The sequence below is a fragment of the Nerophis ophidion genome, linkage group LG20 (assembly GCF_033978795.1).
Source record: "Nerophis ophidion isolate RoL-2023_Sa linkage group LG20, RoL_Noph_v1.0, whole genome shotgun sequence".
NCBI classification, from domain to species: Eukaryota; Metazoa; Chordata; class Actinopteri; order Syngnathiformes; family Syngnathidae; genus Nerophis; species Nerophis ophidion.
The window spans coordinates 32,122,612-32,149,961 of record NC_084630.1 but is presented as its reverse complement, the minus strand read 5'-3'; the positions used below and the strand labels follow the sequence as shown (position 1 = coordinate 32,149,961).

The following is a 27,350-nucleotide window of genomic DNA, read 5'->3' as shown; positions in this document are numbered from 1 at the left end:
ACAATATGCAGACAACAGCGTGCAGGTAAAAAGGTCTCTAATGCTTAAACCAAGAATAAACAAAAGGCGAGTGTCGCTAAGAAAATGTATTGAAGCTTATTGAAGGCTATACGGAACAAAACTAAAACTGAAGTGGCTACGAAGTAAACAAAAACAGAATGCTGGACGACAGCAAAGACTTACTGTGGAGCAAAGACGGCGTCTACGAAATACATCTGTACATGACATGACAATCAACAATGTCCCCACAAAGAAGGATAAACAGAACGGAAAAATTCTTCATTGCTAAAACAAAGTAGATGCGGGAAAAATCGCTCACCGGAAGACATGAAACTGCTACAGGAAAATACCAAAAAAAGACAAAAGACACCAAAATAGGAGCGCAAGACAAGAACTAAAACATTACACACAGGAAAACAGCAAAAAACTCATAATAAGTCAGGGTGTGATGTGACAGGTGGTAACAGTACACCTACTTTGAGACAAGAGCTATAGTGATGCTTGCTTGGTTATGCTTTAAAGTCATATCCAACAATTGCGAAAACGACTTTTTACTGTCAACGGAGTTCAGTTTTTTAAATGATTTCTGCTGGTGGTGTGCCCTTTCAGATATTTTCAACGCAAAAAATGTGCCTTGCCTCAAAAAAGGTTGAAAAACACTGTGGTAACGGACACAAACCCTGGCAAAAACACTTCTTTGGTCTGCTTACTACAAGGCAAAGCACACCGCCTTCATCCGGAGCGTTTCCAAGACGACACATAAAAGCCAGTCAAAAGTTGTGAAGCTCTGTCAATGTTCACTAATGATGACTCAGAAAGACAAAAATGTCATAAAAACTTCCCACATCCTAAAATACATAATACTACTACTACTAATAATAATGAATTTAATTTCATAGCGCCTTTCAGGAAACTCAAGGTCTCTTTTTCATAACTACTGCATAGTTTCCCTTGTTATATTCTTATTTTTACAGTTGTATTTGTATTTGTTATTGTTGCTTTTAATTTTTATTCTTATTGTAAAAACATATTAGTTTCTATTTTATTTCCATTTACACCCCCGTTATTTACTTTTTAAATTGTATCTCGATTCTACGGAATCCTTTAAGGGACATGGAGAGATCTTACAAAAATGTTTTTCCTGTGTCAGTGAACCGGAAGTAAAACAGAAACCGCGATGGTGAACCGAAAGTTAAATGGACAAAGCGATGGAGGAACCTAACCATCAAACGTCGGAGAAGTTTATTGATTTCTATTTTAGCATTGGCCTAACTCGTCCAAATCAACCTCCATGGTTGCAACTGACATATTATAGTCGCACAACAGAGCACAGATGATGGGTAGGCTCCGGCAAGCTCCAACTCCTCTATTGCTGTGTCAGTTTTACTTCCGGTTCACTGACATAGGAAAAAAACATTTTGAGAGATCTCACAAAACATTTTATTCCATGCATGTCCCTTTAGATCAGGGGTGCCAAACGGGCCAGATCAGGCCCACGAACAGGCCGGAATGAGTTTGCGTAATATAAAAATGAGCCGAAATTTTTGAATGAAAGAAACGACTGTTCTGAATGTGTCCACTAGATGTCACAATAGCAATTCTGTGTATGTTTGTAGATCAGGGGTCAAATATGGCTCTTTGATCTCTCTGATGTGGCTCAGCTGTTTACTTGCCGACCCTCAAGATTCTTCCGAGACGTTGTGCTTTTCCTAGTAGAATCCCTGGACTAGCATTCTTCGGTTTTCACCCGCATAACTATTTTGAGGGCGTGTCGTGTTGACAATGTTATTGACAATCTCCTACACGTATCGTCGCACCCGCCTTCACGCCATGCTATCTGCGTGCCAGCCAGCCACATGTAAAATGCGACCCCTGATTGCACACATCATTAATTGCAAGGCATACTTGTTCAACAGCCACACATGTTACACTGACAGTTGTGATATAAATAACTTTAACACTCTTACTAATATGCACCACACTGTGAACCCACACCAAATAAGAATGACAAACACATTTCGGGAGAACATCTGCAATGTAACACAACATAAACAGAAGAAATACCCAGAATCCCATGCATGGCATAGTGGGTAGAGCGGCCGTGCCAGAAACCTGATCGTTGCAGGTTCGCTTCCCACCTATTGACATCCAAATCGCTGCCGTTGTGTCCTTAGGCAGGACACTTCACCTTTGCCCCCGGTGCCGCTCAAACTGGTGAATGAATGATGAATGAATGATTTGTGGTGGTCGGAGGGGCCGTAGGCACAGACTGGCAGCCACGCTTCCATCAGTCTACCCCAGGGCAGCTGTGGCTACAGATGTAGCTTACCACCACCAGGTGTGAATGAATAATGGGTTCCAACTTCTCTGTGAGCGCTTTGAGTATCTAAGAATAGAAAAACGCGATATAAATCTAATCCATTATTATTATTATTATTATTATCTCTTCCGGGCTACATTATACAACCACACCCACCTCAACCGACGCACGGAGGTGGGTGGGTGTGTGCTACCTGTCGTTTCGTATCTTATCGTGTCAATGCAGCGTTGCGGTAAGCTATATTTGATAGTGGTTTGTAACTTATTGTCTTTTGTTCCCTGCTTCCAAGTTTGTTTTCATATTATAAGTACGACTTCTGTTTCTTTCTCGATACCTGCTAACTTCCACGCTAGCTCTTTTAGTTTGTCATCCGCCCATGTGCGCGCTTTTTGTTTGTACCCTTTGTTTGTTTTTTGTCTTAGTGTTTTAAATTAAATCATGTTTTCTCACTCCATGTCTGCCTCCTTCTCTGTATCTTTGGGGTTCGTCACAAACTAACTCTGACATTTGGAAAAAAATGTCGAGAGACATGTTTACTTGCATGTTCTGAATGTTTATTTATATGTATCATATAGTAGCTGAAATAAAGTTAGAACAAAAGAAAGAGCTGTGGTTGATCAGTTTGGTACATCATCATTCGCAGAGCCTACCTTTGCAAGCGTCTTCTCCTGTGGTTTTGTTTCATCAAAATGTTTAGTTTCAGCTCCATCATTCAAGTGAGCGTCTCTTCAGATGCCTTTGTTTACTACAACCACTACTACACACAGGAGGCTCTCTCGCTTTCTCTCAGGAAGCTATTAACATATATAGTCAACAAGAATTGTGGTTACTCACACAGAAAAACGTGTGGAAGAGTCACGCCTGCTTGTACTGAAACGATATCTCACAGTATTCAAGCAATTACCCAATGAAATAAACGTGCTTTGTACTTCGAGCGATGCACATAATGACAACTTTTGTATCCATTTTGAAAGCCGGAGGCGAAGACGCACCATTTTTAATGATGACGGCAAAGTTATTGAGGTCATTTTCATTCATTGTTCGATTAATTGACTTATTGACTATCAGCCCAGTACGTCTGAACATCAGATTTAATGTTTTTTTAATGTCATTGAAGGCATTGATTTTCACTAAATTCATTTAATGGCTTCAAATGCTTTTTCGGCCAAGTTTACACTGCACAGAAAATATATATATTTTTTGCTCTCAAGTGACACAGATCGATTTTTTCCTGACAGTCTAAACCAGGGGTGTAAAACACATTTTACCTCAGGGACCGCATTGAGGAAAATCTATTCCCTAGTGGGCCGGAATGGTAAAATCATGGCATGATACCTTAAAAATAAAGACAACTCCAGGTTGTTTTCTTTGGCCAAAAATAGAACAAGCACATTCTGAAAACGTACAAATAGCAAATAATCCTCTGGACAAAACACTTCAAGTTTGTTGAAAATTTAGAGGAAATCAGTGCAGTTTCAAAAAACACAATGGGGCCCCATTCAGAAATAAAAACCTTTATTTCCTCTTATCTTTCTTCCTAAGTGATTTCCTTAGAGGAGTCCATTCAAATTCCTGACGTATTCTTAAATGCCCAAATTGTTCCCACCTGCTGTTCTTAAGTTGCTAATAGCTAAATGGTGAGTGCGTGCGTGTCTTTCATAATTTGCATATAAACACACCCTTATTTCCCCAATATGCATAGGTAAACGCGCTCAATTCCACATTTAATGGCACAATTACGGAGGAAAAAGCCCAACATCAAACACGCGGAGAAAACATAAACAGAGTACAGAAGATAAATTTGTATTATCTCGCGGGGGAAATAAATAATGTCAAAATGTAAGTTTAAGAAATTCACAATAGGTCTACATGGTGGTGAAATATGAGCTTTCTCCCCAGGGCACGATCTGCGCATCTTTCGGTAGCAGCAAAAGTATTGTCATTGTGTGCGTGTTTGTAAGTGAGTGTGTGTGTGAGTGTGTGTGTGTGTGTGTGTACACACACACGGTATTTTGAAATGTCTATATAATGCTGTCTGTCTGTCTGTGGTATTAATGTAACATTAGACAATAGAGGTAAGGGAACTTGTTACACTTAAGAACAAATAGGCCACCCTATGAGTGCTCTGGAGCACTCGTAGATTTTGTTCTTACCTACGAACAAATCCCGGCTGAGAAAACATTAGTGAATACAAAAATCTTCTTAAAAACTTGACGCATTCAGAACAGCAGTCTCTTTCATAAAAAAAAAAAATGCAGCTCATTTTAATAATTGCCAAACTCATCACACGGGCCGATTAAAACCAGATCGCGGGCCTGTTCCGGCCCGCAGGTTTGACTCCAAAAGTGCTTCAAATGTGATCTTTTCGCATCAGATTCAGGCCACATCAGTAGTCCAAATATCGATTGGAATCTGATCTTTTGAAATGGACTTCAGTCTGAACGCAACTTTTTCGCCAGAGGAAGTGGATTTCATCACAACCTCTGGGTTCGGTGAGCAAAGGCTATTTAAGATAATAAACCCGCTGTGAACGGGACTCTAGCTGCTGTGTTGGATCCGCTTTGGACTGGACTCTCGCGACTGTGTTGGATCCATTGTGGATTGAACTTTCACAGTATCATGTTAGACCCGCTCGACATCCATTGCTTTCCTCCTCTCTAAGGTTCTCATAGTCATTATTGTCACCGACGTCCCACTGGGTCATTATTGTCACCAATGTCCCACTGGGTGTGAGTTTTCCTTGCCCTTATGTGGGCCTACCGAGGATGTCGTGGTGGTTTGTGCAGCCCTTTGAGACACTAGTGATTTAGGGCTATATAAGTAAACATTGATTGATTGATTGATTGATTGAAGATGACCACATTTTCGGTGCATCACTTGTGAATAGCGTGCACATAAGAGGCTATATGTAATATATGAATATATAATTTGATTCCCAAGAAATAGCGATTGTTGAAGGACCGGAATTGATGCCTCGGCGCAATTGCTTACATGTGAGTTGAAAAATAAATAGATCTACGCTAATGTGTGTGTCTCCTCTACTTAACAGCCATAAAAAGATCATAACCTACCAGAATATATTACTTTGTATACATCATTAATACATTATATTACTTGAATTAATTTTCACATTAAAAAAACACTAATTTTTAACATGTGGCGACTTTTATTTTATTTTGTAGTAGTAGCAACTTCCTCACCGTCAGCTTCCTTTGTTTCCACTTTATCGCAAGTGACATTGACGTCACAATGGGGCCACATGCACTGGAGTTTGATAAAAATCAGATTTTACTTGCAGTGTTAACAGTCAACTGGACAAACATGTAAATAAAGTAAAAAAATCTGACAGTCTTATAGACTTGCTGAAAACCTGTATATGATATTTTTTTATTAGAAATGGCAACAGCTGGGAATTTTAGCATGCATGTGTATGTACAAACCAGTCTGTCCCACAACAAGACTTGGACTTGGACTTTCAACTTTGAAACATAACTGAATAACAATGGCGGACTCACACAATGCTCATCGGGTAAACCTACTTCCATATATGGAGATATCCGCTGATGTAACTAAGGCCCTGTCTACATTAATATTATCAAACGAATAATATTTAGCCTAAGCACCGTTTCAGCCACGCTAAATCATCGTTAAAGTCCCCCCTCCTTGGATTTGTTTTTACACAGGTAAATGTATTTCTTGAATCTCCGGCTCTAAGCTCTGTATGGACTCATTGATCGTTTACAAACGGAGTTCGGAGAGGAAGTTACATAAGAAAGACCGCGCCCCACACAGGAAGTGACGTCAGAAAGAACACGCCACAGCCAGCTTCATAACAACCGGAGCTAACCACTGGAAAGATGGAGGCGAGTCATCCAGACATGTCCGTGTTTCTCATTCTTCTACATGTACAGACGCTTGTGGAAATCACAGATAAATACCTTAAGAGAAGGAAACTCACGATTGCAGCTATTTCAGATACAACACTTCTCACAGCAAGAGAACTTTCGAATCTCCGGATCAGCTGTGATTCTACTTATCGAAAAACTTTGTCCATTTGTCGAAGGAGAGACAACGAGAATGCAGGCTACCGTGGATGTGATAAAAAAAAAAGTAGCGTGTTCTTTGTATTACCTGGCCGACGAGTGAAAACTACGTAAAATATCGAATGCATTTGGACTGGCAAAGCAGACTGTATCAATTTTTGTCCGCCATGTATGTCGCAGACTCAACGTCTAGGTCCAGAGTACAAAAAGTCACCAAGGTGAAGGCAACAGAGTGAGGAGTGTCCTGACCAGATAAAAACCAGGGACGGCGTGGCGCAGTGGGAGAGTTGCCGTGCGCAACCCGAGGGTCCCTGGTTCAAATCCCACCTAGTACCAACCTCGTCACGTCCGTTGTGTCCTGAGCAAGACACTTCACCCTTGCTCCTGATGGGTGCTGGTTGGCGCCTTGCATGGCAGCTCCCTCCATCAGTGTGTGAATGTGTGTGTGAATGGGTAAATGTGGAAGTAGTGTCAAAGCGTTTTGAGTACCTTGAAGGTAGAAAAGCGCTATACAAGTACAACCCATTTATTTTATTTATATCTAGATCCATAGATCCATTGTTGTAAAATGTTATTTACCACATTGTTTACTTTGACATGTCCATTAAAGATGTGATTATTTTTTACGATGGCTCAGGTGTGATTCACTACAATAGGGACCCAGAGCACAATGGATTCCAGTTAATTGAAATACCACAACACCGGATATTGTTGAGATAACTTCAATTTAATTTAAGAACTTGCACACAAGGCATCACTGAAGGTGACTATGACTATGAGGGGGTCTCAAACGACCATTGTGCGTGTGTGGTTAAGGATAAGTTTAGGTGGAATTTAAAAAGCACCATAAAGATTCTAGCGGGAACTCTCATTCAACCCTTTTTCGATTACGTTTGCACCTCCTGGTACCCCAGCACGTCCAAACCCCTCAAACTTAGACTCCAAACATCCCAGAAGAAGCTAGTCAGGTTACTCCTAAACCTTCACCCCAGATCCCACCTCACTCCTACCCACTTCTCCAAAGTGGGCTGGCTCAGGGTGGAGGACAGAGTAAAACAACTTGCACTGAGCCTAGTCTATAAAATCGGCTACACCTCCCTGATACCCAAAAACATGTCCAACTACTTCCATAACGTAAATGACCGCCATAACCACAACACCAGGGGGAGCTCCACAAACCACGTTAAACCCAGATTTTGATCTAACAAAGGTTGCACTCCCAACAGGTGTAAAAGAAAGTGCATCTCTATCCTCCATCAAAACCGGACTAAAAGAACACCTCCAAGCAACTTCAACCCAGGACTAACAACCTCCCACCACCACATCCCACCTCCCCGGATTGTAAATAATCAAATGTATATACTTGTTCTTATGCTTTCTGAAGTCACTGTTCACTGCTCGCTTTACATGTCCTACGAAGTCAGACCTGCACTGTTTCAATGTCCATTTCTCAGATGTAAACATAAACAGAATACAATGATTTGTTAATAATTTTCAACCCATATTAAGTTGAATATGCTACAAAGACAACATATTTGATGTTCGCACTGATAAACTTTTTTTTTTTCAAATAATCATTAACTTTAAGCCCTGCGATGAGGTAGCGACTTGTCCAGGGTGTACCCTGCCTTCCGCCCGATTGTAGCTGAGATAGGCGCCAGCGCCCCCCGCGACCCCGAAAGGGAAAAAGCGGTAGGAAATGGATGGATGGGCATTAACTTTAAAATCTGATGCCAGCAACTTGTGACAAAGAAGTTGGGTAAGGTGGCAATAAATACTGATTAAGTTTGAGAAATGCTCATCAAACACTTATTTGGAACATCCTATAGGTGTGCAGGCTAATTGGGAACAGGTGGGTGCCATGATTGGGTATGAAAACAGCTTCCCAAAAAATGCTCAGTCTTTCACAAGAAAGGATTGGACGAGGTACACCCCTTTGTCCAAAACTGCGTGAGCAAATAGTCAAACCGTTTAAGAACAACGTTTCTCAAAGTGCAATTGCAAGAAATTTAGGGATTTCAACATCTCCGGTCCATAATATAATCAAAAGGTTCAGAGAATCTGGAGAAATCACTCCACGTAAGCGGCATGGCCGGAAACCAACATTAAGTGACCGTGACCTTCGATCTCTCAGACGGCACTGTATCAAAAACCAACATCAATCTCCAAAGGATATCACCACATGGGCTCAGGAACACTTCAGAAAACCACTGTCACTAAATACAGTACGTCGCTACAGCTGTAAGTGCAAGTTAAAGCTCTACTATGCAAAGCGAAAGCCATTTATCAACAACATCCAGAAACGCCGCCGGCTTCTCAGGGCCAGAGATGATCTGAGTTGGACTGATGCAAAGTGGAAAAGTGTTCTGTGGTGTGACGAGTCCACATTTCAAATTGTTTTTGGAAATATTCGACATTGTATCATCCCGACCAAAGGGGGAACGAACCATTTAGACTGTTATCGACACAAAGTTCAAAAGCCATTATCTGTGATGGTATGGGGGATGCATTAGTGCCCAAGGCATGGGTAACTTACACATCTGTGAAGGCACCATTAATGCTGAAAGGTACATACAGGTTTTGGAACAACATATGCTGCCATCTAAGTGCCGTCTTTTTCATGGACGCCCCTGCTTATTTCAGCAAGACAATGCTAAGCCACATTCAGCACGTGTTAAAACAGCGTGGCTTCGTAAAAAAAAGAGAGTGGGTACTTTCCTGGCCCGCCTGCAGTCCAGACCTGTCTCCCATCGAAAGTGTGTGGCGCATTATGAAGCGTAAAATACGACAGCGGAGACCCCGGACTGTTGAACGACTGAAGCTCTACATAAAACAAAAATGGGAAATAATTCCACTTTCAAAGCTTCAACAATTAGTTTCCCCAGTTCCCAAACGTTTATTGAGTGTTGTTAAAAGAAAAGATGATGTAAAACAGTGGTGAACATGCCCTTTCCCAACTACTTTGGCACATTCTAAGATAATTATTATTTGCAAAAAAAAATGAAAATATCTTGTATTTGTAGTACATTCAACTGAATATGGGTTGAAAAGGATTTGCAAATCATTGTATTCTGTTTATATTTACATCTAACACAATTTCCCAACTCATACGGAAACAGGGTTTGTAATTGTTGATGACTGAAGTGCTGATATCAACCAAACCTAACCCCGCCGCATTGTAAATAATGTAGATAATTCAATGTATATACTCTGATGATTAACTTGTGTGATGACTGTATTATGCTAATAGTATATATTTGTACCATGAATTGATTAACGTGGACCCCAACAAGCTGAAAAACGTATTCGAGTGTTACCATTTAGTGGTCAATTGTATGGAATATGTACTGAACTGTGCAATTTACCAATAAAAGTTTCAATCAATCAATCATTTTACCCTGGATAAGTGTAGAAGGGGCAAAAAGCAAAATATATCACTAATGTCTCAAATTCCTAACTGCTTGTTTGGAATCTGAGTAAGAAAAGTTGGTTTTGCATAAAAGGACCCCGTCAACAAAAATGGTCAATAACTGTATGTTTCATATTATTCATTGGCAGAAGGGAAGCTTGAAAGCCATTCATTGAGGGAATGAACGGCTTAAATGGTAATCAATTAAAAGCAATGTGGAGTGTAAAGTGTACTCACCCTCTAGTGGGCAGTAGCGGGTGACCTTGTCAGGCATCAGCTGTCCCTCCTTGTGTCTGCAGTACACTTCTGCGATCTGTTGCCTGCACTCCTTGCTCTTGGTCCTGGACAGAGCCGAGATGGCTTCCTTGCCACTGATCTCGCACTTGGGTGGTTGATCATAGGTCACCTCCAGGGGCACCGCGGTCAGCTGCTTCTTGTGGGGGTGCTGATGTCGGTGCTGGGACGGCGCTTGTTGGGAGGCGTGATGCCGCAGCCCGCCAGCTGCGACACCTGAGATGTTGGCGAGAGACAGCGGCTGGTGGATTAAAGGCAGCACTTCGTTGGAGCCGCGGCCCAAATTGGGGGTGTTGTCACGCCAGACGTGCTGCTGGTCGTAAACTTTCTCCTGCAGATGCTCACGCTGCTGCCTCCTGCTGGTGGCCCCCACGGTTTGCCGATGCGGCTGCGAGCGAGCGCCAAAGTTACTATTGTCTATGTTCTCGAAATCTTTCGGGACTGAGTTCTCGTTGTTGCTGTCCACTCGACTTTTCTCCTTGGGCCGGTGGGAATAGTAACCATCCTGCAGAGAAAGAGAATAGAGCAGGGGTGTCAAACTTACTTTAGCTCAGGGGCCACAAGGAGGAAAATAGTTTCCCACGTAGACCGAACTGGTAAAATCATGGCATTATAACTTAAAATAACAACCACTTCAGATTGTTTTCTTTGTATTGCATAGATCAAAAATAATATAAGCATTTTATGAAAATGTACATCCATCTATTTTCTACCGCTTATTCCCTTTGCCTATCTCAGCTACAATCAGGCGGAAGGCAGGGTACACCATTTACAAATAATTCTCTTGGCAAAACACTTCAAGTGTTACGGTTGGAACGCATTTTGTTGCACGAGTTGTCACCCCAAGATGCTGCAGGACTCGGACAAGGCAGGATTGCAGGTAGGAGCTTGTTTTAATATAAAAATGAAAAAAGAACATTGCCAAAAAGGCAAAAGAAAGCGCGTGCCTACGCACGGGAAGCTAATGCTAAATAGCATCGAGTCCAAAAGTCCAACAGTAATGACGTGCCGAGCGCACGCTAAGCTAAGACGAGACTTAGCAGAGATACAAAGACGAAAAAACCCAGGGGGTACATCCCTGAAAAAAGGTTGAGAACCACAGCATTAGCTCATGGTAGTGCAGGATAAAAGAGCAATAAGGTGCAGATATAAATAAAAAGAGTACTGCACAGATAAACATATTGCACTTTTGCATCTGCATCCACGTTTATGGATGTATGTTTTATTGTCTTTATATTCCAGCGAGTTAATAATTTTTTGGGGGGGGGAATTGAAGGGATTATTGTCACGTTCCACATAGTGGTGGTGTGTTGTTTGTGTTTCTTCTTCTTTTGTCTGAAAAGGTCACACTCAATCACGACCTCTGCTGCCAATCAACCGGTTTCTGTTCCCAGCTGTTCTTTATTTCACCTGTTGATCAACCAGCCAATCCCGGTCCACCATTCATCCTCCTGTGCTGCTTTCAATCACCTGCTCACCACTGGCCAGGGGAATTCTTTTTCTGACATGCTGTCTGGAGTTCTGAGAGACCCTACTTCGTCTTTGGCGACACTTTTTTTCTCTTCAGTTTTTTTTGGACCTTTCAACCTTTGTGAGTATCTGCAGCCTAGTCTTGGGAAAGGTTAGACAGAGGCCTCTATACACTACACACGTAGGATAAATGTTTGTGTATAGAGACACCAGGCTTAGTGGTGGCTGTCACCCTTGTATGTTTTGGACCCCCTCTTTGGTTAGAGTAGTTAGGTAGGTTTTTGGTTTATGCTAATTAAATAGCTTTAGTTAGTCAGCTTACCTTTCTTTTCTAGAGGTGTATTTTGGTATGTTTTGTTCATTTCTTTGACAGCACCAGTAGTCCCAAGCTAGGCTAGCGTTGTGTCCTTGTTGTACCCGCCCCACCACCTGGTCACTTTTCAATACACTAGTTTTTGTTTTCAATTCTTGGCTTCAGTGTCTTTAATTTATAACTCATTTGATTTATACACTTTTATGTTGCGTTCCCCTATGGTCCCTAGACTTCGAGCCATCTGGAATGTAACATAAATTGGGGGCTCGTCCGGGACTTTCTATTTCCCCGAATGTGAATTATCTTTCAATCAATCAATCAATCAATGTTTATTTATATAGCCCCAAATCACAAATGTCTCAAAGGACTGCACAAATTTTACGACTACAACATCCTCGGAAGAACCCACAAAAGGGCAAGGAAAACTCACACCCAGTGGGCAGGGAGAATTCACACCCAGTGGGACGCCAGTGACAATGCTGACTATGAGAAACCTTGGAGAGGACCTCAGATGTGGGCAACCCCCCCCCTCTAGGGGACCGAAAGCAATGGATGTCGAGCGGGTCCAACATGATACTGTGAAAGTTCAATCCATAGTGGCTCCAACACAGCCGCGAGAGTTCAGTTCAAGCGGATCCAAGACAGCAGCGAGAGTCCCGTCCACAGGAGACCATCTTAAGCGGAGGCGGGTCAGCTGCGTAGAGATGTCCCCAATAGATACAGGCGAGCGGTCCATCCTGGGTCCCGACGAGCGGTCCATCATGGGTCTCGACTCTGGACAGCCAGTACTTCATCCATGGTCATCGGACCGGACCCCCTCCACAAGGGAGGGGGGACATAGGAGAAAGAAAAGAAGCGGCAGATCAACTGGTCTAAAAAGGAGGTCTATTTAAAGGCTAGAGTATACAGATGAGTTTTAAGGTGAGACTTAAATGCTTCTACTGAGGTAGCATCTCGAACTGTTACCGGGAGGGCATTCCAGAGTACTGGAGCCCAAACGGAAAACGCTCTATAGCCCGCAGACTTTTTTTGGGCTCTAGGAATCACTAATAAGCCGGAGTCTTTTGAACACAGATTTCTTGCCGGGACATACGGTACAATACAATGGGCAAGATAGGCTGGAGCTAGACCGTGTAGTATTTTATACGTAAGTAGTAAAACCTTAAAGTCACATCTTAAGTGCACAGGAAGCCAGTGCAGGTGAGCCAGTACAGGCGTAATATGATCAAACTTTCTTGTTCTTGTCAAAAGTCTTTAGTTTGTTTGGCGTACTTGTGTGTGCAGTAGACCACAATGGCACGAGTATATGATGCGTTCAAGAGTGTTATGGCCTGAGGGAAGAAGCTGTTACAGAACCTGAATGCACTGCAACGGAATCTGCCAGGGGTCCTCACATCTACGGTCCCCTCCAAGGTTTCTCATTGTCATCCCATTGGGTTGAGTTTTTTCTTGCCCTGATGTGGGATCTGCGCCAAGGATGTTGTTGTGGCTTGTGCAGCCCTTTGAGACACTCTTGATTTAGGGCTATATAAGTAAACATTGATTGATTCTTTCTATAGAGTCAAGCAGTGAAAACAGTCCTTACTTAACTTTCAGGACGTGCGCCTGATATGGCCCACGGGCCGTATGTCTGACACCCCGGAAGCGAGTTTGTTAATAGGTGAGGGCTGATGGAAGAGGAACAAACCCAAGATTGGAAGCCAATGAGCGTGCTGCATATCATATTTTGGTTTAACAATCAATGTGGCATGTTTGAGTGGGCAGAAACTCACTCAACTGTGTGGCATGAAATTAAGTAGCGAGGTAGCGAGTGGGAGGATGACGAGGTGCAACTTTACTTGAGGTGATGCGGGGCCGCCAGGGCTCGGGTCGCTCCGTGCCATCGTCAGATTAGCTCGGGTTTCAATTAAATTCTCCCTCAAATGGTCCCGGCTCACCGTAAACAGATTACCCAAAGGGGATAAAGGGGCCGGAACATGACTGCGAGTTTATGCGCTTGTTAATGCTTAAGCGTGTGTGTGTGTGTTCGTGTGTGTGTGTGTGTGTGTGTGTGCATGCATGTGGACAATTTCTTTCACTCGGGAGCCCCACGATTGTGACGACACTGGCATGTGACAAGGAATGCCGTGTGTCGTATGCGAACAAACAATTTATCTTTCAAGCAGAACAAGCTGAACCGGGAAGCAGGGCGGTGGAGAGTGCAAAAAAAAAAAAAAGAGCAATGAGTGAAAAGTGTGGCTCGCAAGGCCAAGGATTGCTGACACCAAGGTTGAGTTCCGCGCCCAGAAAGTGCCGCCTCGTTGCGGTGAAATGTGCCTCGGTGCAGCTAACGGAAAATGAGGGAAGATGCCTGGCTGTCACGCCACTGTTGCACACCTTGCTAGACGCACGGGGGAGAGGAGGCGGAACTGCAAACAGCAGCTGGGGAAAGATAGAGCTCACAACAACAGGGCTCCCTGATGTGTTTCAGCATTTACAAGACAGAGAAAAGAGGCGCCAAAAGAGGTAGGGGGGGTGGGAGAACAGAGCCGTGTTCAACAGAATGGAAGCAGGACACACAAGCCATCTTCAAGAAGGCTCTCACCCAAGATTTCTACAGACAATTGCCTTTGTTCATTGGACTGTCAATGCAGAGAAGTCTTCCTGTTAACTCTATAGGGATGGTGCAATTAAGGTCCTATTCAGTTAAAGGCCAACTGAAAAGAGATTTTCTTATTTAAATGGGGATAGCAAGTCCATTCTATGTGTCATACTTGATGATTTCGCGATATTGCCATATTTTTGCTGAAATGATTTAGTAGAGAACATCCACGATAAAGTTTGCAACTTTTGGTGCTGAGAAAAAAGCCTTGCCTTTACCGGAAGTCGCAGACGATGATGTCACAAGGGTGAGGGCTCCTCATGTCCTCACATTGTTTTTAATGGGAGCCTCCAACAGCAAGAGCTATTCGGACCGAGAAAACGACAATGTCTCCATTAATTTGAGCGAGGATGAAAGATTTGTGGGTGATGATATTGATAGTGAAGGACTAGAAAAAAAAAAAATAAATAAATAAATAAAGTTAAAGAAAAAAAAAAGGCGATTGCATTGGGACGGATTCAGATGTTTTAGACACATTTACTTGGATAATTCTGGGAAATCCCTTATCTTCCTATTGTGTTGCTAGTGTTTTAGTGAGATTAAATAGTACCTGATAGTCGGAGGGGTGTGTCCACGGGTGTCTTGAGGCCAGTGTCTGAGGGAAGTCACGGCAGATACAAGGACGGCGCAAACTCCACAGATCTCCGGTAAGAGGCGACTTTTTAACACAATTTTCTCACCGAAACCTGCCGGTTGACAAGTGGTCGGAATCTGTGTTCGCTTGACCGCTCTGATTCATAGTAAAGCTTCACCTCCGGGAATTTTAAACAAGGAATCACCTTGTGTTTGTGTGGCTAAAGGCTAAAGCTTCCCAACTCCATCTTTCTACTTTGAATTCTCCATTATTAATTGAACAAATTGCAAAAGATTCAGCAACACAGATGTCCAGAATACTGTTTAATTGCGCGATGAAAAGAGACGACTTTTAGCCACTAATAGTGCTGCGCTAATATTTCCTGACAGTCCGTGACGTCACGCGCGCACGTCATCATTCCGCGACGTATTCAACAAGAAACTCAGCGGGAAATTAAAAATTTCAATTTAGTAAACTAAAAAGGCCGTATTGGCATGTGTTGCAATGTTAATATTTCATCATTGATATATAAACTATCAGACTGTGTGGTCGGTAGTAGTGGGTTTCAGTAGGCCTTTAAATGGTCGCCAAGAAGCTCAATGTTGGTCCTGTCAGAGATTTTTGAACCTTTAATATAGACTATATTGCCAAAAGTATTTGGCCCCCTGCCTCGACTCACATATATGAACTTGAAGTGCCATCCCATTCCTAACCTATGATGTCGGTCCACCTTTTGCAGCGATTACAGCTTCAACTCTTCTGGGAAGGCTGTCCACAAGGTTGTGGGGTATGTTTATAGGAATTTTCCACCATTCTTCCAAAAGCGTATTGGTGAGGTCACACACTGATCTGTGTCGAGAAGGCCTGGCTCTTAGTCTCTGTTCTAATTCATCCCAAAGGTGTTCTATCGGGTTCATGTCAGGACTCTGTGCAGTCCAGTCAAAGTTCATCCACACTAGACTCTGTCATCAATGTCTTTATGGACCTTGCTTTGTGCAAAGTCATGTTGGAAGAGGATGTTCCGTTTGGGACGCATTTTGAATGCGTGAGTTGTCACCCCCAGATTTTGAATGCGTGAGTTGTCACCCCCAGATGCCGCAGGACTCGGACAGGCAGGATAGCAGGTAAGAACTAGTTTAATATAAAAATGACAAAAGAACACTTGACAAAAAGTAAAGACAAGGTGTGTGTACGCACGGGAAGCTAAATGCTAATGGTTAGCAAGCATCGAGTTCAAAGTGTCCAAATACAGAAACGACGTGCAGAGCGCACGCAAAGCTAAGACGTGACTTAGCCAGTTAAATACAAAGTAGAATACCAAACGTGACTGTTGCGAGCAGCAAACCAAACATCCAGGCAGAACTAAGGTAGCAGGCCAGTGTAAATACTAAAACAATAATCAAAAACAGGTGTGCATCAGAAAGTCAGTGCAGGTGGAACAATCGAAGTCGCCATGGTGACAAATACAAACAAGGAAGTGCTCAAACAAAGTCAAAAGTCCACATAACACACGATCCGGAGAGCGGATCGTGACAGAGGAAGGTGCCCACTCCTAACTGTTCCCACAAGGTTGGGAGCATGGAATTGTCCAAAATGTTTTGGTATCCTGGAGCATTCAAAGTTCCTTTCACTGGAAGTGAGGAGCCAAGCCCAACTCTTGACAAACAACCCTACACCATAATTCCTCCTCCACCAAATTTCACACTCGGCACAATGCAGTCTGAAATGTAGCGTTCTTCTAGCAACCTACAAACCCAGACTCGTCCAACCGATTGCCAGATGGACAAGCGTGATTCATCACTCCAGAGATGGCGTCTCCACTGCTCTAGAGTCCAGTGGCAACATGTTTTACACCACTGCATCCCACGCTTTGCATTGGACTGGGTGATGCATGGCTTAGATGAGCTCCTCGGCCATGGAAAACCATTCCATGAAGCTCTCTGCGTACTGTACGTGGGCTAATTGGAAAGTCACATGAAGTTTGGAGCTCTGTAGCAACTGACTGTGCAGAAATACACCGACCTCTTTGCACTATGCGCTCCTGCGTCCGCTGACCCCTGTCTGTAAGTTCAAGTGGCCTAACACTTGGTGGCTGAGTTGCTGTTGTTCCCAAACTCTTCCATTTTCTTATAATAAAGCCCAACGTTTTTAGGAGCGAAGAAATGTGTTGCACAAGTGGCATCCTATGACAGTTCCAAGCTGGAATCACTCATTCTTTCACAAATGTTTGCCTAAGTGCTTGATTTTATACACCTGTGGCCAGACCAAGTGATTAGGACACCTGATTCTGATCATTTGGACGGGTGGCCAAATACTTTTGGCAATATAGTGTATATCAACAACCTATCATTTCAAACAGGCAAATTCCCGGTTAAAATGAAAATAGCACAAGTCGTACCGATTTATAAGACAGGAGACAAACACCAGTTTACAAACTACAGGCCTGTTTCTTTACTTCCACATCTTTTCTAAAATCCTTGAAAAACTTTTAGACTCATGTTCGCAGGACTGATCCGGCCCGGGGGCCGTACGTTTGACACCCCTGCTTTAGAACAGTGGTCCCCGACCACCGGGCCAGATTGGTACCGGACCGCAGAAGAATTTTTAATTCATTTTTATAAAAAAAAAAAAAAAAAAAAAAAAAAATGTTGTTTTTTTATTAAATCAACATAAAAAACACAATATACACTTACAATCAGTGCACCAACCACAAAAATCTCCCTTTTTCATGACAAAGAAAAAAATAGAGCGATTTAGTTGTATCTTTTATTTCTTCCATTTGGAGCGATAATTACAAAATCTTTATCTCACTAAGCTTCCTGCTGAAGGGACAAGACTAATTTGTGTGCTCCATGGCCACATAACTTGTTTGTGGGGGGGGTGTCAGCTTTCTTGCTGGTTGGTTGGAAAACAAATAATTATTTCACTCAATCCAATCCAGATTGATTTCCAACCTTCATTTAAATAATCAAGGTTTGAAAAAAAGATCCCCCGAAACTAGGAATGTGTCAATCAGAGTCAGCCGATTTCCCTAATTAAAGCCTTTTAGTGGCTTTGGTTAAAACGTTGTTTATTTTTAGTATCCCCCGACTGAAAAGCGGCTAGCAATTATTAATTAGTCTCCATACACACTTTGGAGCCGCCCCCCTAAGCTAATAGTAGTCACCTCCACTACACCAAATTAACTGCATTTTCTAATATCTTAACTAACATTATCAAGTAGCATTATCACTGGAGGACAGGGCTTGATACTTTACACACCGAGAGCAAGCCAGCAGCAGTGATGCTAATAGTTTAGGTAGCCACTAAACCAGCTCCAAGCCTACGTCAAGAAATGTATGTTTAGTAAAGTTTAAGAAGTGGAACCAGGTTACAGCAACTATTAACAGGAAATGAACAAATAGATTAATTTGAGTGGAAATGGAGGATAATATAAAAGCAACTGTTGATGTGTCAGCGGTTTAAAAGGAGGGCATGTCGATCCATATGTTGGTGGTCTCGATGCCAATGGTGGTTTCAATACTATATTTACAAAATCAGAGAATAATAGCTTTGAGGGCAAAAACCAACGGATGTAAAAGATTTGTAAATAGTACGTTTGGTAACACTTTAGTATGAGAAACATATTCACCATTAATTAGTTGCTTTTCAAAGTAGTAAAGGGTTAATTTAGAGTTATTTGGACACTAGGGGGACACATAAGGGTTAGGGTTCGGTTACTAATAAGCAATAATTCTGAGGTTGTTGAGGGAAGACTCTTAGTTAACGGCTTACTGGTTGTATAATAAGGCCATTCAGAATAAGGCATTAATAAGTACTTAATAATGACTAATTAAGAGCCAATATGTTGCTAATTTACATATTAATAAGCAACTCATTATTGGTGAAAATGTTCTCCATACTAAAGTGTTATCATAATATACCATACCAAGTAAACAAATATTAAATACATAAATAAGCTTTAAGTGAGCGGTACTGGTATCAGCCAAGCTCAGTATGTTTTTCTATTGTGTAATTATTGTGTAAAATTGACTGTTTTGCAATTGTGTTGATATTGTTTAGCTCTCATTAGCATTCACGCATATTGAAAATGTACACTTAATAAATGTTCAGTTCCGTTCAGTTTATTTCGAGCATGCATACGATACAATGCAATGCGCCACATATTTCCAGTTGTTTCATTACAGCACCTCCAAAAAGGAGTAGGAAGAATCAGAGCTTATTTAATCCTGCCCCTTTTCATTCCATAGCAATTGTATCCCTTGTTCTCTGTAACAGAACAGTTATGAAATAAATAACATGCCATGGTAAGTAAACAAATATTAAATACATAAATAATATTGGTAACACTTTTGTATGGGGAACATATTCACCATTAATAAGTTGCTTATTAAAGTAATTACAGTTATTTGGACACTAGGGGAACATATAAGGGTTAGGGAAGGGGTGTCCAAACTTTTTCCATTGAGGGCAGCATAATGAAAAATGAAAGCCACTTTGATATTTTTAATTTTAAAAACCAATAAAATATATATTGTACCCAAGAGGACCCCCTTCAATTTTGGTGAGTGTTAAAGGTCTTAGTCATTAGTGTTAAAACAAGTTTTATGTTCATATTTTTTTTACATTCCATGCCTAAATATCTATAGATCAATTTCAGGTCTATCCGTCGAAATATTTTAATGTCAAAACACTCTTAGCTTTTATGCCCTTTTTTTGTAAAAAAAAAAAAAAAAAAAAAAAATAATGAAAAATTCCCCCTTGCCCTCGGCCCCAAATGTTTAGAATATTAGATGTGAAGTAATTCTAGCCTTAAATAGGTGAACAATTCATGACAACATAGCTGTTAGTTCATTTTTGTTATCTGAGCAATAACAGTTTGAAAATAAAAGGGCCCCACTCTTCGGAGTGTTAAAAAATATATAAAATATTTCCAAATAGAATATTTCATGTGAAGTAGTTGGAACCTTTAACAGACCAATAATTCATACCGAAATTAATTTAATTTAAATATATATATATTTTTTACAGTTTATTTTGTTATAGTCAAATCTGCAACGTGTTCTTATTACACCTGTTTGCTCTTAACATTATTTTTAATGTTTTTTTTAGTAGAATTTTAAAAGGGCCCCATTCATAAAAGTGTTAAAAAAATATATATATTATTTTTACTTTCAACACTTAGATCCCCAGAACAGTGGTTCTTAACCTTGTTGGAGGTACTGAACTCCACCAGTTTCATATGCACATTCACCGAACCCTTGTTCAATGAAAAATATATATACATTTTTTTTCTCAAATCCAAGACAAAGTTATATGTTTTTTTTACCGGTGCACAGAATGAACCGTGCATGAACATCACCTTGTTCAAAGAAAAACAACAACACAGTGCATGAACTCACAACAAATTACACACCTGCAAATCATTATAAATTCTTCTCTTGCTGTATCCATGATACGCCGATAGGGAGAAGTTTTTAATCTACACGATAAGTCGGGTATGTCTTGACCTCCACCGAACCCCTGAGGCCGACTCACTGAACTCCAAGGGTTCAATCGAACCCAGCTTAAGAACCACTGCCATGGATCAACTTCAGATCCATCCGTCATTTATACATTTTCATTATTCTTTGTTTTCTTATGTTTTATGCCCCTTTTTTCCCAAGAAAACCTTGTTTTATTTATATGGCAATATCTAATATTTTCCCCCCCAAAAAATATTTAAAAGTGGAATATTTCATGTGAAGTAATGAGAGCCTTTAATAGGCCAATAATTCATACTAACATTAATATTATTTAAATAAAAAAAATTTAACGAGTCAAATCTGCAACATTTTCTCATTACACCGTTTGCTTTTTTATTTATTTTTTCTGCTGTTTTTTTTTTGGTAGTAGCATTTTTAAAATGTGCCACGGTTGCACTTTGGACACCCCTGGGTCAGGGTTAGGGTTACTAAATGGCAATAATTCTGAGGTTATTGAGGGACGAATCCTAGTTAACGGCTTACTGTATAATAAGGCCATGCAGAATAAGGCATTAATAAGTGCTTAATTATGACTGATTAAGAACCAATTTGTTACTAATTTGCATGTTAATAAGCAACTAATTAATGGTGAATATATGTTCCCCATACTAAAGTGTTATCATAATATACCATACCAAGTAAACAAATATTAAATACATAGATAAGCTTTAAGTCAACAGTGTTGGTATCAGCCAAGCCCACTCATGGATGATCAGAATCGGAACCGGTAGCAAAAGTGAGTGAGTGAGTGAATTATATTTACATAGCGCTTTTCTCTAGTGACTCAAAGCGCTTTACATAGTGAAACCCAATATCTAAGGTACACCAGTGTGGGTGGCACTGAGAGCAGGTGGGTAAAGGGTCTTGCCCAAGGACACAACGGCAGTGACTAGGATGGGGAAAGCGGGAATCGAACCTGGGACCCTCAAGTTGCTGGCACGGCCGTTCTACCAACCGAGCTATACCGAGATCACACATCCCTACCCAATCCAGTTGCAGTACATATTCATGCAAAGTACCTATCAGCGGCATGTTGCCAAATCCCTGCAACATCTATATAAAAAGAATAAAAATAAAATCACACCTCCCATACAAGCAGCAATGGACATTTGATTATTTTGGGCACATGTCAAGCTCCTCCACAAATTGTGAGGAAAAATATCTTCTTTGCAGCATTAAAAATGAATGAAAAGAATACCATTATTGTTAGCGCCCTTTAAGCTGCTTCCCTGCAGACATTTCACAATCCAATACACCTTTCAGCTCCAACCTGTCATCTGCCTCCCTTCTTTTCTTCACCCCATGTCTTTTTTTCACACATTTCTTCACACAATCAGCATCCACCACTCTCTTCTTGTTCTTTCCCTCCTATCCTTTCTGCTCCACATCCCATTTTTCACATCTCCCATATGTCTTTTTTTCCTCTCTCCAGTATTATTTCAGCGTCATCTCTTCTTTCTTTCACAACCTTTGGTGTTGTGGTCCCACCACCTGCCGTGCTTGCCTTTACTTTCTTTCACCCTCCCATGTTGTCTGAATGGCAGACACTGGCAATCTCGCATGTAACCACGATAAAGGCTGCTAATCACCTCATAATGAAATCTAGATTTGCAGAGTGTTTAGACCAGGGTTGCCCAACATTTTTGACCCAGGGCCGCATTGGGTTAAACAAATTTTGCCAGCGCTATATATATATATATATATATATATATATATATATATATATATATATACACACACACACACACACACACACACACACACAGTCGCAATCAGAAGTTGAACATAATGTCATGGCTGTCTTTAGTTTCCAATAATTTCTACAACTCTTGTTTTTTGTGATAGAGTGATTGGAGAACATACTTGTTGGTCAAAAAAAACATTCATGAAGTTTGGTTCTTTTATGAATTTATTATGGGTCTACTGAAAACGTGACCAAATCTGCTGGGTCAAAAGTATACATACAGCAATGTTAATATTAGTTGGTTTTCTTCCATGGACTTGTTTCTTGATCGCGACTGTATATATATATATATATATATATATATATATATATATATATACATATATATATATATATGTATGTCTTAATTGGATTATCCAGAGAATAGTGCTCGATACCGTGGTACGGAGCAATATGTATGTGTGGGAAAAATCACAAGACTACTTCATCTCTACAGAACTGTTTCATGAGGGGTTCCCTCAATCGTCAGGAGATTTTAATAGAAGTATTCACATACAATGGTTTATATAAGGCACAGAGTGGGTAGGTACAGGCAGGTGTAGGGGCGTGGTGATTAGTTTATGTGTTTGTTACCTAGGAGGTGTTTCCGTCTGTGACGGCATGCTGATATGATTTTGCTGCGCTTGTTGAGCCCAGACCTGTCATCTCTCAACAAGCGTAGATGGAAACACCTCCTAGGTAAGTTGTAGAAATGATTGGAAACTCAAGACAGCCATGACATTATGTTCTTTACAAGTGTTTGTAAACTTTTGACCACGACTGTAAGTCAGGTGAGGTTAGCCTCAACTGCACTGGAAGCAGAAAAGTGCGGCCAGTGTGGTAAAAAAATAAAAATCCTCTGAATTGTCTGGTCTTCACACTACGCTCCTTCGACTTTTCCTTCTTTGGTGGCAGTGTTGCTTTTTAATCTTGTGCTCGGAGCCGGATGCTGTGGGGCAAAGAATTAATAGCTGGCTGCCGTAGGGCGAACGCCTGGGTCGGACTGCAAATGGGACTGTGGGAGTGGGGCAGGGATTGATTGTTGCACGGAATGTTTCTTACTTGCCGGACGTATTGGGGAGGCCATGCAAGAATTGCCAATGTTCACAGCAACACCCACACAACAGCACAGCGCAAAAAGGGGGTAAACATTACTATCATCCATCAGCGCTGGGCACGTTCAGGGGAACGGGAAGAGTTCCAACCCCCCTCTGGGACTGGTCTGGTCCATTTCTCAACACAGAGCTGGCTGGCGCATCCGACTTTTCCTCATTTCCTCGTCCACAGGGGAAAATATTTCAACTGTCCCTTTTTCTTTCTTTTCCGCTTTCCTTTTTCAGTTCCCCCACTCTCCTGTGTAGCTGAGGGAATAGAACATATCTTTCTCCCTGCACCTGTCCTCGTCCTGCCTTGGCCCACGCATCATCTCTTGCTCTAAGGGAGTGAAAAAAAAATGGATACACCTTCTCTCCTCCTCTTTAATACCATCAGTTGTCACCGTCTCTTGGTAGATGCAAGGGAGAGGTAGGTACAAACCCCGTTTCCATATGAGTTGGGAAATTGTGTTGGATGTAAATATAAACGGAATACAATGATTTGAAAATCATTTTCCACCCTATTCAGTTGAATGCACTACAAAGACAAGATTTTTGATGTGTTTTTTTTTTGCAAATAATAATTGACTTTGAATTTCATGGCTACAACACGTGCCAAAGTAGTTGGGAAAGGGCATGTTCACCACTGTGTTACATCACCTTTTCTTTTAACAACCCTCAATAAACGTTTGGGAACTAAGGAAACTACTTGTTGAAGCTTTGAAAGTAGAATTATTTCCCATTCTTGTTTTATGTAGAGCTTCAGTCTTTCAACAGTCCGGGGTCTCTGCTGTCGTATTTTACGCTTCAAAATGCGCCACACATTTTCGATGGGAGATAGGTCCGGACTGCAGGCGGGCCAGGAAAGTACCCACACTCTCTTTTTACTAAGCCACGCTGTTGGAACACGTGCTGAATGTGGCTTGGCATTGTCTTGCCGAAATAAGCAGGGGCGTCCATGAAAAAGACGGCGCTTAGATGGCAGCATATGTTGTTCCAAAACCTGTATGTACCTTTCAGTATTAATGGTGCCTTCACAGATGTGTAAGTTACCCATGCCTTGGGCACTGATACCATCACAGATAATGGCTTTTGAACTTTGCGTCGATAACAGTCTGGATGGTTTGCTTCCCCTTTGGTCTGGATGATACAATGTCGAATATTTCCAAAAACAATTTGAAATGTGGACCACAGAACACTTTTCCACTTTGTATCAGTCCATCTTAGATCATCTTTGGCCCTGAGAAGCCGGCAGCATTTCTGGATGTTGTTGATAAATGGATTTCGCTTTGCATAGTAGACGTTTGGGAACTGAGGAAAAACAAATTGTGGAAGCTTTGAAAGTGGAATTATTTCCCATTCTTGTTTTATGTAGAGCTTCAGTCGTTCAACAGTCCGGGGTCTCCGCTGTTGTATTTTACGCTTCATAATGTACCACACATTTTGGATGGAAGAACATCTGGACTGCAGGCGAGCCAGGAAAATACCCGTACTCTTTTTTTTACGGAGCCACGGTGTTGGAACATGTACTGAATGTGGCTTGGCATTGTCTGGCACCTGTTCCCAATTAGCCTGCACACCTGTGGGATTTTCCAAATAAGTGTTTGATGAGCATTCCTCAACTTTATCAGTATTGAATGCCACCTTTCCCAACTTGTTTGTCACGTGTTGCTGGCATCAATTCTAAAGTTACTGATTATTTAGATTTTTTTTTTTTTTTTATCAGTTTGACCATGAAATATGTTGTCTTTGTAGCATATTCAACTGAATATGGGTTGAAAATCAATCATCAATCTATCAATGATTATTTATATAGCCCTAAATCACTAGTGTCTCAAAGGGCTGCATAATCCACAGCACAAAACACTACGAAATCCTCGGTAGGCCCACAAAAGGGCAAGGAAAACTCACACCCAGTGGGACGTCGGTGACAATGATGACTATGAAACCCCCCCCTCTAGGGGGGGGTTTCATAGACCCGCAGATTTCTTGCCGGGATATATGCTACAATACAATCGGCAAGATAGGCTGGAGCTAGACCGTGTAGTATTTTATACGTAAGTAGTAAAACCTTAAAGTCACATCTTAAGTGCACAGGAAGCCAGTGCAGGTGAGCCAGTACAGGCGTAATGTGATCAAACTTTCTTGTTCTTGTCAAAAGTCTAGCAGCCGCATTTTGTACCAACTGTAATCTTTTAATGCTAGACATGGGGAGACCCGAAAATAATATGTTACAGTAATCTAGACGAGACGTAAAAAGTGCATGGATAATGATCTCAGTGTCGTTACTGGAAAAAATTGATCGAATTTTAGCGATATTACAGAGATGAAAGAAGGCCGTTTTAGTAACGCTTTTAATGTGTGGCTCAAAGGAAAGAGTTGAGTCGAAGATAATACCCAGATTCTTTACCGAGTCGTCTTGTTTAATTGTTTGGTTGTCAAATGTTAAAGTTGTATATTAAATAGAGGTCGGTGTCTAGCAGGACCGATAATCAGTATTTCCTTTTTTTTGGCGTTGAATTGCAAAAAGTTAGCGTACATCCATTGTTTAATTTCATTAAGACACGCCTCCAACTGACTACACTCCGGCGTGTTGGTCAGCTTTAGGGGCATGAAGAGTTTGGTGTCATCAGCATAACAGTGAAAGCTAACACTGTATTTGCGTATGACGTCACCCAGCGGCAGCATGTAGATGCTGAAGAGTGCAGGGCCAAGGACCGAACCCTGGGGAACTCCACACGTTACCTTAACATAGTCCGAGGTCACATTGTTATGGGCGACGCACTGCATCCTGTCAGTAAGATAAGAGTTAAACCAAACACTAAGTCCGACATACCAATTTGTGTTTTGATACGCTGTAATAAAATATTATGATTGACGATATCGAAAGCAGCGCTAAGATCGAAGAGCAGCAATATAGATGACGCATGAGAATCCATGATTTGCAAATCATTGTATTCCGCTTAATTTTACATCTAACACAATTTCCCATTTCATATAAAAACAGGGTTTGGATCAGTTTCCCCACACCCTCCGAGCCGGCCTCCTAGCACTATGTCAACACCAGCAACCGTGCAGACACCCGCACCGGCCATAAACATATTGTCGCGTTCATTAGGAAACGCATTCGGCCATCCGACGCGTATTAGTAGATTCACCCGAGCTGGATCACCTTCAGCGGCTTCCTGGCCCAGGACCTGCCTGCCATATGGCTAACGAGCTCAGATTAATTACCTGGAGTTAATCTCTGAGCAAGATGCTGAGTCTTGTATGACACTGGAGCTTGATACACAAACACACTTAGATCACAGCTGCTTTCCCACTGCGGGGCATCGCAAAGATATACGACAAAAGAAAAAAGGCTACTTGCCCTCAGCTTCATTGTACTTCACTTAAAGATGATTCCGAAATAAGGTTTCAACAGCACGCCTTAATCACAATTCGGAAAAATACCCTGGTTTTACGGTCACTGTTTGGCTTATTCTTGTACAGCAGGGCTGCCCACACTCTTTCACCAGGCGAGCTACTTCTCAATTGACCAAGTCGAGGGGATCTACCTCATTCATATACATCCATCCATCCATCCATTTTCTACTGCTTATCCCGTTCGGAGTTGCGGGGGGTCTGGAGCCTATCCCAGCTGCAATCGGGCGGAAGGCGGGGTACACCCTGTACAAGTCGCCACCGCAGTCGCGATCAAACAGATACATACACTTGTAAAAAACATCATGTCTTGGCTGTCTTGAGTTTCCAATAATTTCTACAATTCTTATTTTTTTGTGACAGAGTGTTTGGAGCACATACTTGTTGGTCCCCCCCAAAAATTCATGATGTTGGGTTCTTTATGAATTTATAATGGGTCTACTGAAAATGTGACAAAATCGGCTGGGTCAAAAGTATACATACAGCGACGTGTCAAGATCTGTGGTCTGGATTATGTTTTG

At 41.6% G+C, this 27,350-nt stretch overlaps 1 protein-coding gene across 2 annotated transcripts in view; it reads right to left on the bottom strand.

The window, feature by feature from the left end:
* xylt1 (xylosyltransferase I) overlaps positions 1 to 27,350 on the bottom strand; it is a 342,709-nt gene that overhangs the window by 174,339 nt on the left and 141,020 nt on the right. For both annotated transcript variants that reach the window (XM_061880992.1, XM_061880993.1), the window contains exon 3: positions 10,010 to 10,571. In XM_061880992.1, coding sequence (XP_061736976.1) covers positions 10,010 to 10,571 — 562 coding nt within the window. The remainder of the gene's footprint in view (positions 1 to 10,009; positions 10,572 to 27,350) is intronic.